Raw genomic sequence first — 15101 nt, 5'->3', positions numbered from 1 at the left:
GTGTAGAAAAAATACTCCTCTGGGTCAAAGGAGGCAGTCTTCTTCATCTTTTCAATTCTCAGCTGTCTTTTGATGGGGAAAGGGCCAAGCTATACAGTACTATCACTTTCTGGGTTTTATCAAAAAGAGAAATGTGAACATAAAGAACAGAGGAGTATCTGGTACCATATGCCTATTTTTGCACCCAGGAACACAAAGGAGAAATGCACTGGGGGATCAGTGCGGGGGGTGGGGGTGGTAGGGTTGAGTGGCCCAAATAGATACTGCCTGTATAGAAACATACAGCCTACACGCTACAATTATGCTTATTCCAGAAATGAAAATTAATATGGTGAAATTTTTGAATGAGAGAATATGATTTCAGAATGTAAAAATAAAGTAATGTGATGGAACAGGAGGTTTAAACTTGAAACTCCAGGGATTAGTATTTTGAAACAAATTTAGAGGTATGCTACAAACACCATTTGACTAGAATTAAACAAATGTAAAGGCAATGTTTTGGTGTTTTGAGACATCAGCCCCTGAAGTCTGATTATATTATATATTTTATATTATTATTATTATTACTATTATTGTTGTTGTTATCATTGTTGTTGTTGTTGTTGTTATTATATTCCAAAGTTGCTGAAATGGACAGTTAAGATGGCTAGGAAACTACAGTGTAATCTATCTACTGCATTTCTGCACAATAACCAGAATAATTAGTTTTTGGCATCTAATTTTTGTCTGTTTCTGTTTTTAAAAAAAACCTAGATTCAATTATTAGTGCAGTTTCCAAGGATATAACAGCCTATCATACAGTGTTCCTAACAGCTATATTGGGAGGTACTGTTGTCATTATTATTGGATTCTTCGCTGTCCTTCTTTGTTACTGCAGGTAAGGAAAAAAGAAAATCTATAGTATCCTCTGTGTAAATGGGATTTGAAGTTAACGAACAGCCCCTTCTGAGTCAAAATATTATTTTTCCCCCAGCAATATGCCTAGGTGTTACAAAATATTTCATACACCTCGCGTCTTAAAATTATCACTATATTAATATAACATTGCACATTAATTAATTGTGCATATAAGTTACTGCAATAGTTTTAGAACAGTTTTGTTTGCAACTATTTGCTTTCAGTAGTGCATACTGTTGAGTCTAATGTCAGTGTTCAGTGCGGTTGCTGCATTCATCACTCATATTTTTCCAACATGTCCTCTACAATTATCTTCTATTTCCTTTTGCATAGGGATAAATGTGGTCAGTCACAAAAGAAGGAAAAAAATACAACTAAACTGGAAGTCTTAAAAAAGGACCAGACAACATCAACAACTCACATAAATCACATCAGTGCTGTCAAGGGGTCATTAAGGGTAGGGGATAAATCACAGTTATACTCACCTAAAGTTTCATCTTATAGCCCTCAAAGAAAGACTTCTACAGAAAGAGAGGACAAAAAATCCCGGGGCAGTTTTAAAATTTATACAGAAGATGCCTCGTATCAGTCATCAAATCAGAGTAGTCATTCAAGGAATTCATCCCAGTCCTTGGATCCTAGTGCTGGAGTTAGACACATGCAGCAGCCAAAGCATATCAACAGTAGTGTTTCCCAGTCTCCAAGGGATGTTCAAGACCAAAACCTATATCTTGCAGTAAAAGAAGAGATGTTTGGGCTTTCCCATATTCCAGAACAACTAATGCATATATACAGTCAGCCTATTGCCATCCTTCAAACTTCTGACCTTTTCCACTCTCCTGAGCAGTTACATGCTGCTAAGTCAGCTACTTTGCCAAGAAAGGGTCAGTTAGTCTACAGTCCTGTGATGGAACCCATGAATCGTGACAGTTATACACAGACGTTACCCAAGATGCCAATGCATGTTCATCCACAGCCCCCAACCTGCAGAGATGAGAAAGCCATACTAGATGGTCAACAAGGTTTACCTTCCCAAAATTCAAATTGGGATCGGTACACCAACAATTTGCTGGAATCTGTCTCTGTTCCTGGGACACTGAATGAAGCAGTTGTAATGACCCCATTTTCATCTGAGCTTCAAGGTATTTCAGAACAAACATTACTGGAGCTTTCCAAAGGAAAACCATCCCCACACCCCAGAGCATGGTTTGTGTCACTAGATGGAAAGCCAATTGCTCAAGTAAGGCACTCTTTTATAGATCTGAAGAAGGGCAGAAAAACAGATAGCAATGACACTAGTCTGGACTCAGGAGTTGACATGAATGAACATCATCCCAGTCGAAAACTAGAGAGGGAGAAAACTTTCATTAAAAGCATGCCTCATTCTAAGATCCTTTATTTGGAAGACTTGGATCTGAGTAGCAGTGAAAGTGGGACCAATGTTTGCACCCCTGAAGATCAATCTATGAGACACATGCTGGATGGAGGAAGTGGATCAGTTACAGAACAGCAAATTGAAGAACCAATAAGAAGAAAAAATAAAGCAGAAGGTCATGAGTCCAGTACTCCTCCAGGTAAAAAAAGGAATAGGCCACATATGGCTAAAAGAGAGAGCAAAAATAACATTTGGAAAAAGAGAGAAGAGAGACCCCTTATTCCTATAAACTAAAACACAGTGTGTTTAGTATTGTTGCTCCTCTTGGGGGTTCGTGCACTGTTTCCTCTTGGCTTCTTGCTGTAAATTTGCAATGTTGAATTTGTAAGGAAAGTCTAAATTGTTTTCTAGTATCAGGTAAAGTTACAATTTTTAATGTCGAAACTAAGGATTATGACTAAGAAATTGATATAAAATGTGAATTTGTCACTCAGAATTGCTAATATTTAAATTTTCCAGTTGCTATTTTTGGCAATCTGAAAAAGAAGGCTTCATTTTAATAAGCCTTTCATTCTTGGGTACACCTCTGGGAATGCACAGCTACAAATGTAGGCACTCAATAAAGAAGGTATTTTTAATGTTGCTGGCATTGTACTAGTTTGGGAGTTTCAGATGTTTCTGAAATATTGTATCTAACTTAAGTGACCATTCATAGTATTTATAAATTACCTTTGCTGTGGTCCTAATCACTGCTTCATTTTGCATCGCTTAATCACGTTAGTATGGTCTTGAAATAATTAAGGACTTGATGTCTGTCCACTCTCAACTATTAAAATGTCAGCTAAATCCTTTTTCATGTACTATTCAATGTACATTGAGCCAAATCATGTTGAGTTGCAATCTGGGTTGTGTCAGATTTATACTGTTGTAATTAGGGTAGAACACAATACGTAATGTTTAGGGATCTACCTAAATTGTGGTGAATGGAGTTGATTTTGCAGCCTTTTTGCACGGAGCTCGCCCCTTGCCATGGATTGGCCAAGAGGGCTGCCTGTTGTGTGGTCCCACCCCTTGCCGCTGATTGGTGGAGAGGGGTGGGGCCATGTAACGGGAAGTTCTCTAAGCTAATCAGCTGTAGGGGGCAGGGAGGGGCGGCTGCTATCTTGGCTGCTCCAATTCCTACCCCACCCCCAGTGGGCTGTGAGGCCAGGCCGCAACGGCCATGAGGACCACTGGCATCCACTGGGGAGCCAGGATGTTGTGTTTAGGTGAGGGTTTTTGGGGGGGGGGGGCGGTGTTCTTGGGCAATGCCCGATTTCAGGGTTTTCATGAAATCAAAGTAGGTCCCTAGTAATGTCCAACAAAAATATTGTATATATGGACAAATAGTGCCTTTGCAGGTTGTGAGGCTCTTTTTTAATGATAGGGGGAAAATTGTCAACACATCAACCAGTGTCGATTTTCCCCAGTCTGAGCTACTTTTGTCATAGGCTGTGCATCACAGGGGTGTTAATCAGACTTTATAAAATTGATTGCTTGTTTAGAACAGGAAGAAGCTGAGCTGCAACCTTGGTCTGCAATATAATAGAGTCTTGATTATGAGTTACTCCTCAGTTAAATGGATACCAAAAGTCATGAATGCATGAAATATAACTAAGATATGTATAGGGGGAGGAAAAATCCATCAGAATATATTTTATGTTTAAAAAATAATTTTGTCAAATTGATAGATTCTGCTTTGGCTAACAGAAAAGTAGATGTATACTCTTTAACATGCTTTACATAAATAGGGTGTCTTTCAATTACCTTAAAGGTGTTTCTCTGATAAGTTGCAACACTTTGGCTTTGGTAATTTAATTTTAAACTATCCTAGTTAGGATAGTTCTTAAAAATATTTTTAATTTATGTAGAAAGTTAAGATGGGGGAGAATATCGAGTAAAGCATTTCACTGAATGGCCTAACAAGGTCCAAGGGGGATAGACCACAGAATCATGGACTTTTAGATTTCTCAGCAACAACATAGAACAGCTCATAATGCTGATGAGATTTTGAGAATGTAGTGTCAGCTCTTCCAAAATTGCAAGGTAATGATTGCCTTGTGACAGAGAGTTGGGACTGGGGGGTGGGGGTAAAGGACTTAAAAATGAACCCCTCTAAAGGGAAGAATATTAGAGTGGAAAGCATGTAGCTTCTTGCTGATTCTCATTTCCACAGTGGTTTAGTTTCAGTTATGTCATTTTTGCAAAAACTGATATATCTGTTTCTAGGATGTTTGACTTCTCAGATGTTTATCACTGCCATTTTGTCATACTATGAAAAGCCATCACTTTCCCCTTAAACATGGAGATAATGTGTGCACACATACTACGTAGATAAAAACTGCTAAAGATTAAATTCTGTTAGGCATGTTTCTTGTCCAAGATCTACCTTAGGTATTTAGTCTTTTGCCCCTTGTAGCTGTAATACAGCACTCAGGTTCTATACAACATTTCTGCCACAGGAGTGGTGTACAGCAGTCTTTTACCTTGTATAATGTGGCCCATGGAGTCAAGTAATAATATTTTTGCATAATAAACCATCTTCTTTAGACTAAAACTTTGAAATACCAAAAAATAAGAAGCGACATAGTTATAAATAGGGTATGAAAGCTTCAAGATGTATTTTCAATAGGATGAGTAAAATGGAGGGTAGCTTTCTGGTAACTTTGCTAACTCCATACAGAGCCACGCACAGGAAAGGAACTGTCATTTGGAATTGCTCATGCTAGTGAACTGCTATCTAATCAAGAATGTGCCTGGTCCATCCTCATTACAAAATCTATAAAAACCTTGCTTTATACTTGGTATTTTGAAAAACACATTTGCTGTCAGATTACTAATTGAATAATGATCCTATCTGATCTCAACAACATCCAGAATATAGGAAAGAAAAGTTTGATTTGCTCATATGCAGTAATTTGTACCAAAGAGGATTTTTTTATTAGATATAAAAAAAGCAAAGAGGACTAATGGTAGTTTTTAATGCAGTAATACACTAGTTAAAAGGCATTAGCTTATTAGATATTGTCAATGTTTAGTTTTGCATTTGGAATATGTTTCAAAGGTAAAACACTACTCGGAGCACTGAAGAATTCAAGAAGATAAATTACCCTGCTGAAGTGCCTTTCTTTTTCCCCAGACCAATTTTATCAGTTAGGACACTTGGTGATCTAAAAAGCACATGTACATTTTTTTCTGTTAGCCAAAATAGAAATATCACTACTGAAATTACGTAGTCTCTGTAATACTTTGTTCCACAAATTTAGTGGTTTATTTTGGAACATGGACTCTTGCATGTAGATAATAACAGCACTTGTGTCATAACCCACCTACATTTTTTTACGTTTGGGAACCAGTAGCAATTTTTTGGGAAATAGGTTAGAAACAATCAGGTAAAATAACACAATTGTAGGGATTTGAACAACTTTTTGTTTTTAACACAAGGGGCCTGATTCTGATCTCCTTAAGTCTGGGGCAGATATTTTTAAATGAATACCTTTACCTTTATCAGGTATGAAACTGGTTTGAGATCAATATCAGACACAATTCATTTAGTATCCCAAGTGCAATATACACATATCCAGAAACTACATATGCTAGTTTGGGTCTCAAGCCATTTAATTGAACCTGGAAGCAGTGGGGAGACTAGAACGAGGATGCTCATTGCATCACTCTTTTTAACCTTTTGGGTGCGACCCTAAACTCTCACTCATCTTCCATTCATTGACCTCAGTGGGCTTTTAGAAATGAAGCAACTAGGACTGGGTTTCCAGCATTTATTGAAGACACTTTTATTGAAATATCTTTAATGTAAATGTGTGCCACTCTTACAGCAACAGGCACAGTACACTTAGGCTTAAATTTTGGGATATGAAAGCAGTTTTTAATGATAAACACTTATCTAAGCCTTGTTTACTCTTAAGGGGAAGTATTAATGTTTCCTGCAAAAATGTGATGCCATTTTATAGTAGTCCTTTATAATACTTATGCAATTCTTAATCTTCTTAGCATTTTAAAATTATAAATGGCCAACTGAAAATTACGCAGTTTGTCAAAAGTTAAATTTCTGAAAATTTGTAATGTTTTCCAAGTATTGGGGTATTATTACACTGTTCAACTGATGGATCCACTTAAAGCACATGTCATACCTTAGTGGATATTTTAGATAGTAAATATTTTTATGTCTCAGTAGTTACATTTGGAAAAAGGCCCCTTTTAATGCACATTCGAGCATGAAGCTCAGAGGCGAGTTCTGTGAGGTGCTAAAGTCCACTAGAGCTGATGGCACTCAAGTTCCTTACACCTTGCAGGATTGATTCTCAAATGTCAGAAAAGCACTACATTGCCTTGGCAATCATCTCCCACCACATTCCTGTAAACATGTTTGTTTTCCATTCCAGGCATACCTAAAGCTCTGTGTCCTTTTGAAGTGTTTCTACCTTTTGTATTCTTTTGTCAGAAGTGTCTTTTCATGTTTCAGTGTATTTACTACAGTACTACTGTATTTATTGCTGAGAATGTAACTAAGATTTGTAAAATGTTATATAGTTCATGCAATATAATAAAATAGTTTTAAAAAGTTCTTGATACTTTTTTAAATTCACAGTTAATATGGTTTAAAAGAAACATGTTGCAGATGAATATGCTGCTTTAGACTTGTTTGCTTTAATCTTTAGGGCGAAGAGGAACATCATGTGATCTCTACATGAAGTACACTTCTGCCTGTGTCTGCCCTTTTTCAGCAGCCTGAGCAGCCTATGGGAGGGGTGTCAAACTCCCCTGAGCTGCCTGGGCCAGATGTGGACCATGGAGCTCAGGGTTAATGCAGCCATTGTTCTAACCCTCACCACTGATGTGGTGCCAACAGGGCTCTGTACACTGGAAGTTGGCAGTGGCTCCTACCCCTGAATTCCTGGCCCCTCCACAAGTACTGTTAGACATATCTTTGAAACCCCTGGCCTATGTGATCTCCATGGGTGCTTGTATGTGAGGGGGGTTTAGTCCCCTAAATTAAAATAGTTGTTTTTTGTGATGATTAAAAGCTCACCTTTTCAATCGGGGGGCTTCCGTCACTGTTATGGTGAGGTGCCCAGTCCTTTTTTATTTTTATTTTTTGCAGAGCCTGCCCAATGTTCCTGCAGCCTGGGGGTGACCTGCCAGCAGGCTGAGCAAGCCCCTGACCTGGAGGGGGCCATCCTTCCCTCTACAGTGGTGGTGCCCCTCGTGGCTGCCTGCGAGCAGACAGGTGCTGCCTCAATTTGGGCTTGGGGAATAGTTGGATTAAGTTGGGCTCTTCTTCCAAGCTGGGGCAACACCCACCCACTAGCCTTTTGGCCGGGCGGCCCTGGGAGTCGCCGCTGCCACGGAGGAAAGGAATGAGGCCCTCTGCGGCTAAAGGCCCACTGGCAGCTTGCCCCCCAGGCCACGGAAGAGGTAGGCAGGCTCCACGAAAAAATAAAAAGGATTGGACCCCTTGCTGATTCCGCCCCCCCAGCCTGTCTGTGCGAGTTGCTGGTGGGCTGAACGGCCTGAGTTGTGGGGGGTCCTGGTCCTTCCCTCCACAGCGCTGGTGTCCCCCGAGGCTACCCAGGTGGGGTGCTAGCAGGCCATGGGCTGTCCCAGCTAGGAGGCAGCACCCCACCAGATCCAACTTTTTCCCAAGCCTGCCAGGAAGTGCTCCCCAGTTAGGCTTGGGGAAGGTTGGATCTGGCAAGGTGCTGCCTCTGAACTGGGGCAGCCCCTGGCCCTCTAGCACCCCACCTGGGCAGCCCTGAGGGGTGCTGCGACTGTGAAGGAAAGGACCCAGAGCCCCCGGCAGCTCAGGGGCCACTTGGCCCACTGGCAGCTCACACAGGCATGCTCAATAACGGGGGGGGGGGGGGGGAGAGGAAGTGGCCAGGGGCCCGATCTTTTTGTAGAGTCTGTCCGTGTCTCCTGTGGTTAGGGAGGGCACGCTGCCAGTGGCTCCTGAGCTGCAGCAGCACCCCATGGGGCTGCCTGGGCAGGTGAGTGATGCTCCAGCTCAGAGGCAGCACCCAGCCTGATCCAACCATTCCCCAAACCCAACCACAAGCTAGCAGTCTACCCTAGCAGCCCCGGGGGGGAGGGGGTGCTGGAATGGGGGGGAAGGACTGGGGCCTCTTGCAGTTCAGGGGCTGCTCAGTCTACCAGCAGCTCGCCCTCTGGCCACAGGAGACGCAGGCAGGCTCCATAAAAAAATTAAGAAGGGGCCCCTCACTGCTTCAGCCTTCAGCCCACCTATCTTGCAGCTTGGGGGAGTGAGCTGTCAAAAGGCTGCAACGTTACAAATAGCTACATTGGAAACTGAACTACATGCAGATATAGTTTAGGTTGCAACATACACTCATTTATATTGCAAAAAAACCCATATGTGTACAGCATGATGTAATTAAATTGTAAAAATGAGCAATTTTCATCACATGTACATGTGTCCCATGATCCTGGTGGTGATACCTTATCCCTTACCAAACCGGGGCATAAAGACCTATTCACATAAATCAGAGCAAAGACCAACTTCCTTGTTAATTGCTTTTTGTAATGTGACTAGACTATGTAATGGTAGATGCTTACCCAACTGTCCCACCAGGCTTCAGGGTTGGCACTTGTAATTAGATTTAACAAGATAGGATCAACTATTTACACCTGGCAGATTTTGGAGTCATTAACTGGGGAATCTACCTTTCCAGAGCTCGTATGGATAGAACAGGCTGCAAACTCTGCTGTAAGAATACTTACCCAAATGAAACTTAATTTGTGGGAATATACCCAATTTATCTGTGTATTTTTTTTTTCTGTTTTGCGCATACTTACCACATCAGAAATTTGTTTTCAATTTAATTTATTTATCAAGCAGTTTCGGAATTCAAATGAAAAGCAGCCTTTTAAGCTTGGGATAGATTTACCTAACCTAACTTGCAGAAATACATTTTGCAGTTTAATTAGCTGCACTATTTTTTTGTAATTGGCACTAACTGATTTAATTTCAAAATTATTGGCTAATACTGCTGTGGCTGCATTTCGTCTTAGGCCTATGAAAAGAAATATTTGCAATTGTGCACCAGCTCTAAGTTCCCATACCACTAAGATGGACTAAAGAGAGCTAGAGGAAGCAAAACTAACACTTCAAGCCTGCATTTTTTTTCCCTACTATATCAATACTTGTTCAAAGGGGCTTTATTGATGATAGTATATACATTTGAATTACTGTTGGGGAAATTCTGATTTTTAAATGTTCTCTTGGTCTTGATGTTTGACTTTGAATAAGAGTATTTGGATTTGACCTTAAATTCCATATGATGAGACAGATTGGTATTAGGGTGGCATAATTATTTCTTGCAACTTGCTGTTGCTCTTTCTTGGATGGAATGGCCGTCAATTTCTTCAGAGTAAACATTTCACATCCATGTTAAGGAAGATGTTAAGGAAGATTATTACTGAAGTAATTTGATTTTCTGGCAAACAGGGAAATTCTGCACAGTGCTGAATCTGAAGCATTCTAAAGGTACATTTTTAAGTCTTGAACTGTTCCTTGGGATCATTCAAACCTTCAACCATGCTGAACAAGATCATCTGTCTTTCCACTCTAAGTACTAATTTGTCTGAGGTTCTCTAATGAGAGAGAGAACCTGTATGGATTTAATAATGGTCTAAAAAAAAGCCTTCAGTCTCCTAGCAGATGGCACAGATGAAATAGTGGTTGCTTTAACCCAGGGCTGTTAAACATTCTGAAGTTTACTGTAATGTTTTTAATGTTCAACCTTCCTGAACAATAGTTTTTATGTTCTGCATATTTTCAATAAAATAATTTGTTTGCTACTACGATCTATTTACATATGCTACAAATTAGTTGAAATATTTTTTTCAGAAAACTAATGATTTTTCTACTTCCATGCGTAACGAGCAACAAGTTTGCTCAGTGACAGCTGATTCTGTGCAACAATTAGTGCATTTGGACATGCAGTTGGTTCCCATTATCTGATATGATGTGTAAAAAAACAAAACAAAACAAAACAAAAAAACAAAACAACAACAAAAAAAAAAACACCCCCAAAAAACAAAACAAAAAAACCCCACAAAAAACTGCCCAGGCAAAATTAAAATCAGTGTTAAAGTATTCTTGTTTTAAAACATTATCATAAAAATAGAATTACATTTTTTTTATATATATATATATATATATATATATATATATATATATATATATATATAAAAAATAGTATATTTAATTAGGGTCCAATAGAGCAAGAGTGTGTATGTATGTGTAGAAAACAGATGTAATATTTTTACTACTAAAAAGTTTGAAGTACTATGAAAAATTGGAAGCTGATTTCTGATCAAACAATGACAGATAGCTGGGGAAAGGTAAATGTCAAATAATTTAACAAAATGAAACCTTGAACGCTCTGATTTCTTATTGCAAGTATCTATATATTTTTTTACTATTTTAATATTTCTGTTTGGCTTATCCATATCTGTTAACTAATTTCACTGGATTTTTTAAAATGTAAATTGCTAATTCAGTGTGAATCTGTTTAGTTGCATATACTCCTGGTTAAATTTTCATTATACCACGTAAGGATTGGAGTTGTATAGCTAAACTCTTAAACATTATCTAAAGATAATATAATTTCCAAATTAGATAGGAACTCCCTGCCTGCAATTTGAAACCAGCCTAGCCCCTTGTATATTATGAGGATCTAATGGCTATGCATATTCTGAGGTCACTGAGGCACCTCCAGTTTCACTGTCACTATCTGTAGAGTCACTTGCACTACTTATTAGTTCCATTTCAGAATCAGATTGAGGCAAATCTGATTCAGAACTACTTGAACCACATTCTCTTTTGCTAAAGCAGGGGTGGGCAAAATGCAGCCTGCCAGCCCATTCTGTCCAGCCCGTGGGGCCCCTAAAAAATTTAGAAAATTAATATTAATCTGCCTCTGGCTGCCTATCATGCGGCCCTCAGTGGCTTACCAAAACTCAGTATGCGGCCCTCCGCACGAAATAATTGCCTGCCTCTGCGCTAAAGGATGGTTTTACCAAAGTCCTATGGGCAAGGGCAACTTATCATCACACTGCATCTTCACTAATTGTGCTTCTGACTGATTCTTCAGAAGGAAGAGATTTTGAGAAATAGAAACAAGCTTAGCGGTGCATTCATTTGTTAGTCTGTTCCTCGTTTTTGTCTTGATTGAGCTGAAAGCCTTCCAGTTCTGTTCACAAGAAGCTGCTGTTGGTGGAATGCTTAGGATCCTTAGAGCAATCCTGGACAGCAGTCGGGTGTTATAGTATCCTTTCCACCATGTGAGAGGAGACATATTCTCTGTTCTCCGCCAAATGATGTCTTTGCTCCAAAGTTTTTCTTTTGTGCAGTACTCAGCAATGTCTGTCATCACGGTTATTTCGTCAATGTTGGGGACATTCTTAGCTACTTCCATAACTGTATTAAGAGCAGTAGATAATCTTCTGATAAATGTTGTCCTCTGCATTGAGGATCCAAAAGGCTTGCTGCCAGATGAACTGGATGAGAGCAAAACTCAGATCTCTTAGTAAACATTAGTTTTACGTCACCTCTATCCAAAAGAGGAGGAGGCAAAAGCTCAATTAGATTTTCATTCAGCAGTCTGAATATCTCTGAAATATTTGAAAGGCTTGGTGCATTTCCTTCAAGTTTCTTGATAGCCACTGCAACTGGTAGTAGCAAGCTGAATGCTCCTTGAACTCAAACCCAGAACATGTTGTTGTCGAGAATATGCTTCCGAATGTTCACGGGAATAATCTGGGATACTTGTGTCATCTACTGAAGTACACTGCAAACAGTTCTTTGTACGGAGCAAACTATGTAAACATGTTGTAGCTGAGACTCACCTAGTTTCCTCTGGCAATAAAAGTGCACTTTCCCTCCCCTTCTTCTTTTTCTCTAATTTCTTCAAAGTCTGATTAGCAATGATGATTGTTGAATACCTTCACAATCACTTTGCAGTTTACCAATATTATCTTCATTGTATTCACACCTACTATGTCCTTTGCCGGAAGATTCAACGCATGAGCAAGACAGCCAAATACTATTAAATGAAGATACTTTGCCTTTAATATTTGCTATACAGCTTTCATGTTACTCGCATTATCAGTTACAAGGGCTTGTACCCTGGAGGGACCTGTACTTTCAATTTCTTCACTCAGTAATTTGGCTATGTACAGGCAGTCCTCGATGTACAACATTTTGAGTTGCAACATTTCACAGTTACAACATTTATAAATTGACACCCTGTTTCAACTTGCAATGCTTGATCTGATGCAACGCCACGCCATCGAACAAGTTTGCTGCGTCACTCATCTCCCTGGAGAACATCTGCCCAAACTTCCTTGGACACTTTCTTTAAGAAAGCTGACAAGACTCCAAAAAATCCTGCAGCCAACACTCCTGAGAAGACTCCAGCCAAGAACCCTTCAAAAAGTCCAATCAAAAGCCTTTCAAAAAGTCCAGCAAAGTCACCTCAAAGAAGTCCTTCCAAATCAATATGATTGCTATTTACAATATAAATACGTTAATGTAGCTATATTACTCGTCTATAACTGATCGAGTACAAAATTCTGGGGTATTTTTGGTGAAAATAGGGTATTGGGCCTTGGTTCAGGAACCAACCCATTTATATCATTGTTTCTTAAGAGAAAATTGGTTCAGAGTTGCAACGTTTCAACTTAAAATGCGGCTTTCAGGAACTAATTTTGTCATAAGTCCAAGGACTGCCTGTATTCACTTGTATGACTACAAGAGTTGTTAGCAATTGCTTTCAGGAATGTTGGTTCAGGTGTTGCTAACATAATGCTCAATAAAAGATTTCCTTGTATATCAGTCCATCCATCTGACATCAGTGTTGGTGATTCTGCTTGACCAATCCTTTGAATAACCACTGTTTGAACAGTGTCATATTCTCTATCTAAGAGAGAACGTGAGAAGTGATAATGTGATGGTAACTTATATGATGGGCGAATTAATTTGTAATGTTCCCTCCAGTATTGATTTTCAGTTCAGGAAAGAGGTGTACCATTTAAAAATATAGCTTGAGCTAAGTCTCATCTGCTTTTTCTTGATCTTCTTTTGACATTTTGTCCACAAAGCTCGACTGTCTTGAACAGCTACTCATGGTGGATTGCGTATCTGGTGACGGTGATCTTGAAAGCAAGGAGCCTGCTTCTTCTTCCTCCAGACCTGTCAGCTCAACATTTTCATTTTTTGCAAATCTGCTATTTCACTTGAGCTACCAAGTTCCTGCAGCAAAAGGGGGAAAAGATTTTTATTTTAGCCGATTCTAGCCTGGCCTTATCCATTAGAAGGAGAAGTGGCAGGAAGCTTGCTTCTCCCCTCCCTGTCAGAAACAACATTCTGCTGTTCAACTTGCTGCTCAGTTGTCCTGGGACTGCAAGGCCAAAGAGAAGTATAGTTTGGCCTCTGCCATCGGTCAGAGGACTAAGCTCGCTCTGCTGAGTTGAAATAGTTAACTTTTTATCATGTAATTAAAAAAAAAAATATTGTTAAACCTAAGCCACTTTGGGTGCTTAGGGCAAGCAAGGGGGGTAAGAGTGCTCAGAAACCCCCTTGGCTCAGCAAGGGCATTCAGCAATGCCTGATGACTAAAAGGGAGGTGTACAACCAGTGGAAGGGAGGAACTATCACCAAGGAGGAGTACTCCTCCTTGGCCCGGGAGTGTAGGAGGGCTATTAGGACGGCCAAGGCAGAGATGGAACTCAGGCTAGCGCCCAGGATTAAGGACAACAAAAAAGTCCTTTTTCAAGTACATTGGGAGCAAGAAGAGGGCACCAGCAAGACACACATGGTAATCTGGTGGCCACAGCAGACAAGAAAGCTGATATTTTTAACAGTTTCTTTGCCTGTTTTCCTGAAAAAGGACCGGGATATCCCACCTATCAGAGGTAGGGACAACCTTGGGGATAGCTATCAGGCCTTCAGTCATTGCAGATGTAATTAGGGATCTTCCGGAAGGGCTAGACATTTTTAAATCTGCAGGTCCAGATGCCCTCCACACAAGGGTGTTGAGGGAGCTGGCAGGGGTCATCGCGGAGCCTTTGGCCCAGCTGTATGAGCATTCGTGGTCATCTGGCCAGGTGCCAGGGGATTGGAAACTGGCTAATGTGGTCCCTATTTTTAAGAAGGGGAGGAAGGAGGACCCAAGTAACTATAGGCCTGTAAGCCTCACCTCAGTGCTCGGGAAGCTCTTGGAATCATCAAGGAGCTTGCAGGGGAGATCATGTGGGGCAATCAGCATGGGGGGTGTGTGGGGGGCCTGCAGGGGAGATCATGCTCAGGGGCAATCAGCATGGGTTCACCAAAGGCAGGTCCTGCCAGAACAACCTGATTGCCTTTTATGACCAAGTAACTAAATTCTTGGATGATGGTGTCGCTGTGGACATAGTCTTTCTAGACTTTAAGAAGGCTTTTGACACTGTCTCTCACCCCATCCTCATCAATAAATTAAGTGACTGCAGCATTGATGCCTGCACAGTTGGTTGGGTAAAAAATTGGCTGATGGGGCGCACCCAGAGAGTAGTGGTGGACGGGTTGTACTCAACCTGGCAAGATGTGAGCAGTGGGGTCCCCCAGGGCTCGGTCCTCGGGCCCACACTGTTTAACATCTTCATCAGCGACTTGGACAAAGGGGTGGAAAGCATGCTGTCTAAGTTTGCTGATGACACTAAGATGTGGGGCGAGGTGGACACACTTGAAGGGAGAAAGAGGCTGGAACTAGAT

General features: G+C 40.5%; 1 protein-coding gene across 1 annotated transcript in view; it reads left to right on the top strand.

Annotated features, from left to right (window-relative positions):
* FAM171B (family with sequence similarity 171 member B) overlaps nt 1-6893 on the top strand; it is a 63848-nt gene extending 56955 nt beyond the window's left edge. Inside the window, exons 10-11 of the mRNA XM_059727241.1 lie at nt 754-877; nt 1231-6893. Of these exons, the coding sequence (XP_059583224.1) occupies nt 754-877; nt 1231-2566 (1460 nt within the window). The 3' untranslated portion in view covers nt 2567-6893. The remainder of the gene's footprint in view (nt 1-753; nt 878-1230) is intronic.
* The last annotated feature ends 8208 nt before the right edge of the window (nt 6894-15101 follow it).

The sequence above is a fragment of the Alligator mississippiensis genome, chromosome 4 (genome assembly GCF_030867095.1).
Source record: "Alligator mississippiensis isolate rAllMis1 chromosome 4, rAllMis1, whole genome shotgun sequence".
NCBI classification, from domain to species: domain Eukaryota; kingdom Metazoa; phylum Chordata; order Crocodylia; family Alligatoridae; genus Alligator; species Alligator mississippiensis.
This window is presented reverse-complemented; position numbering and strand designations above follow the sequence as displayed.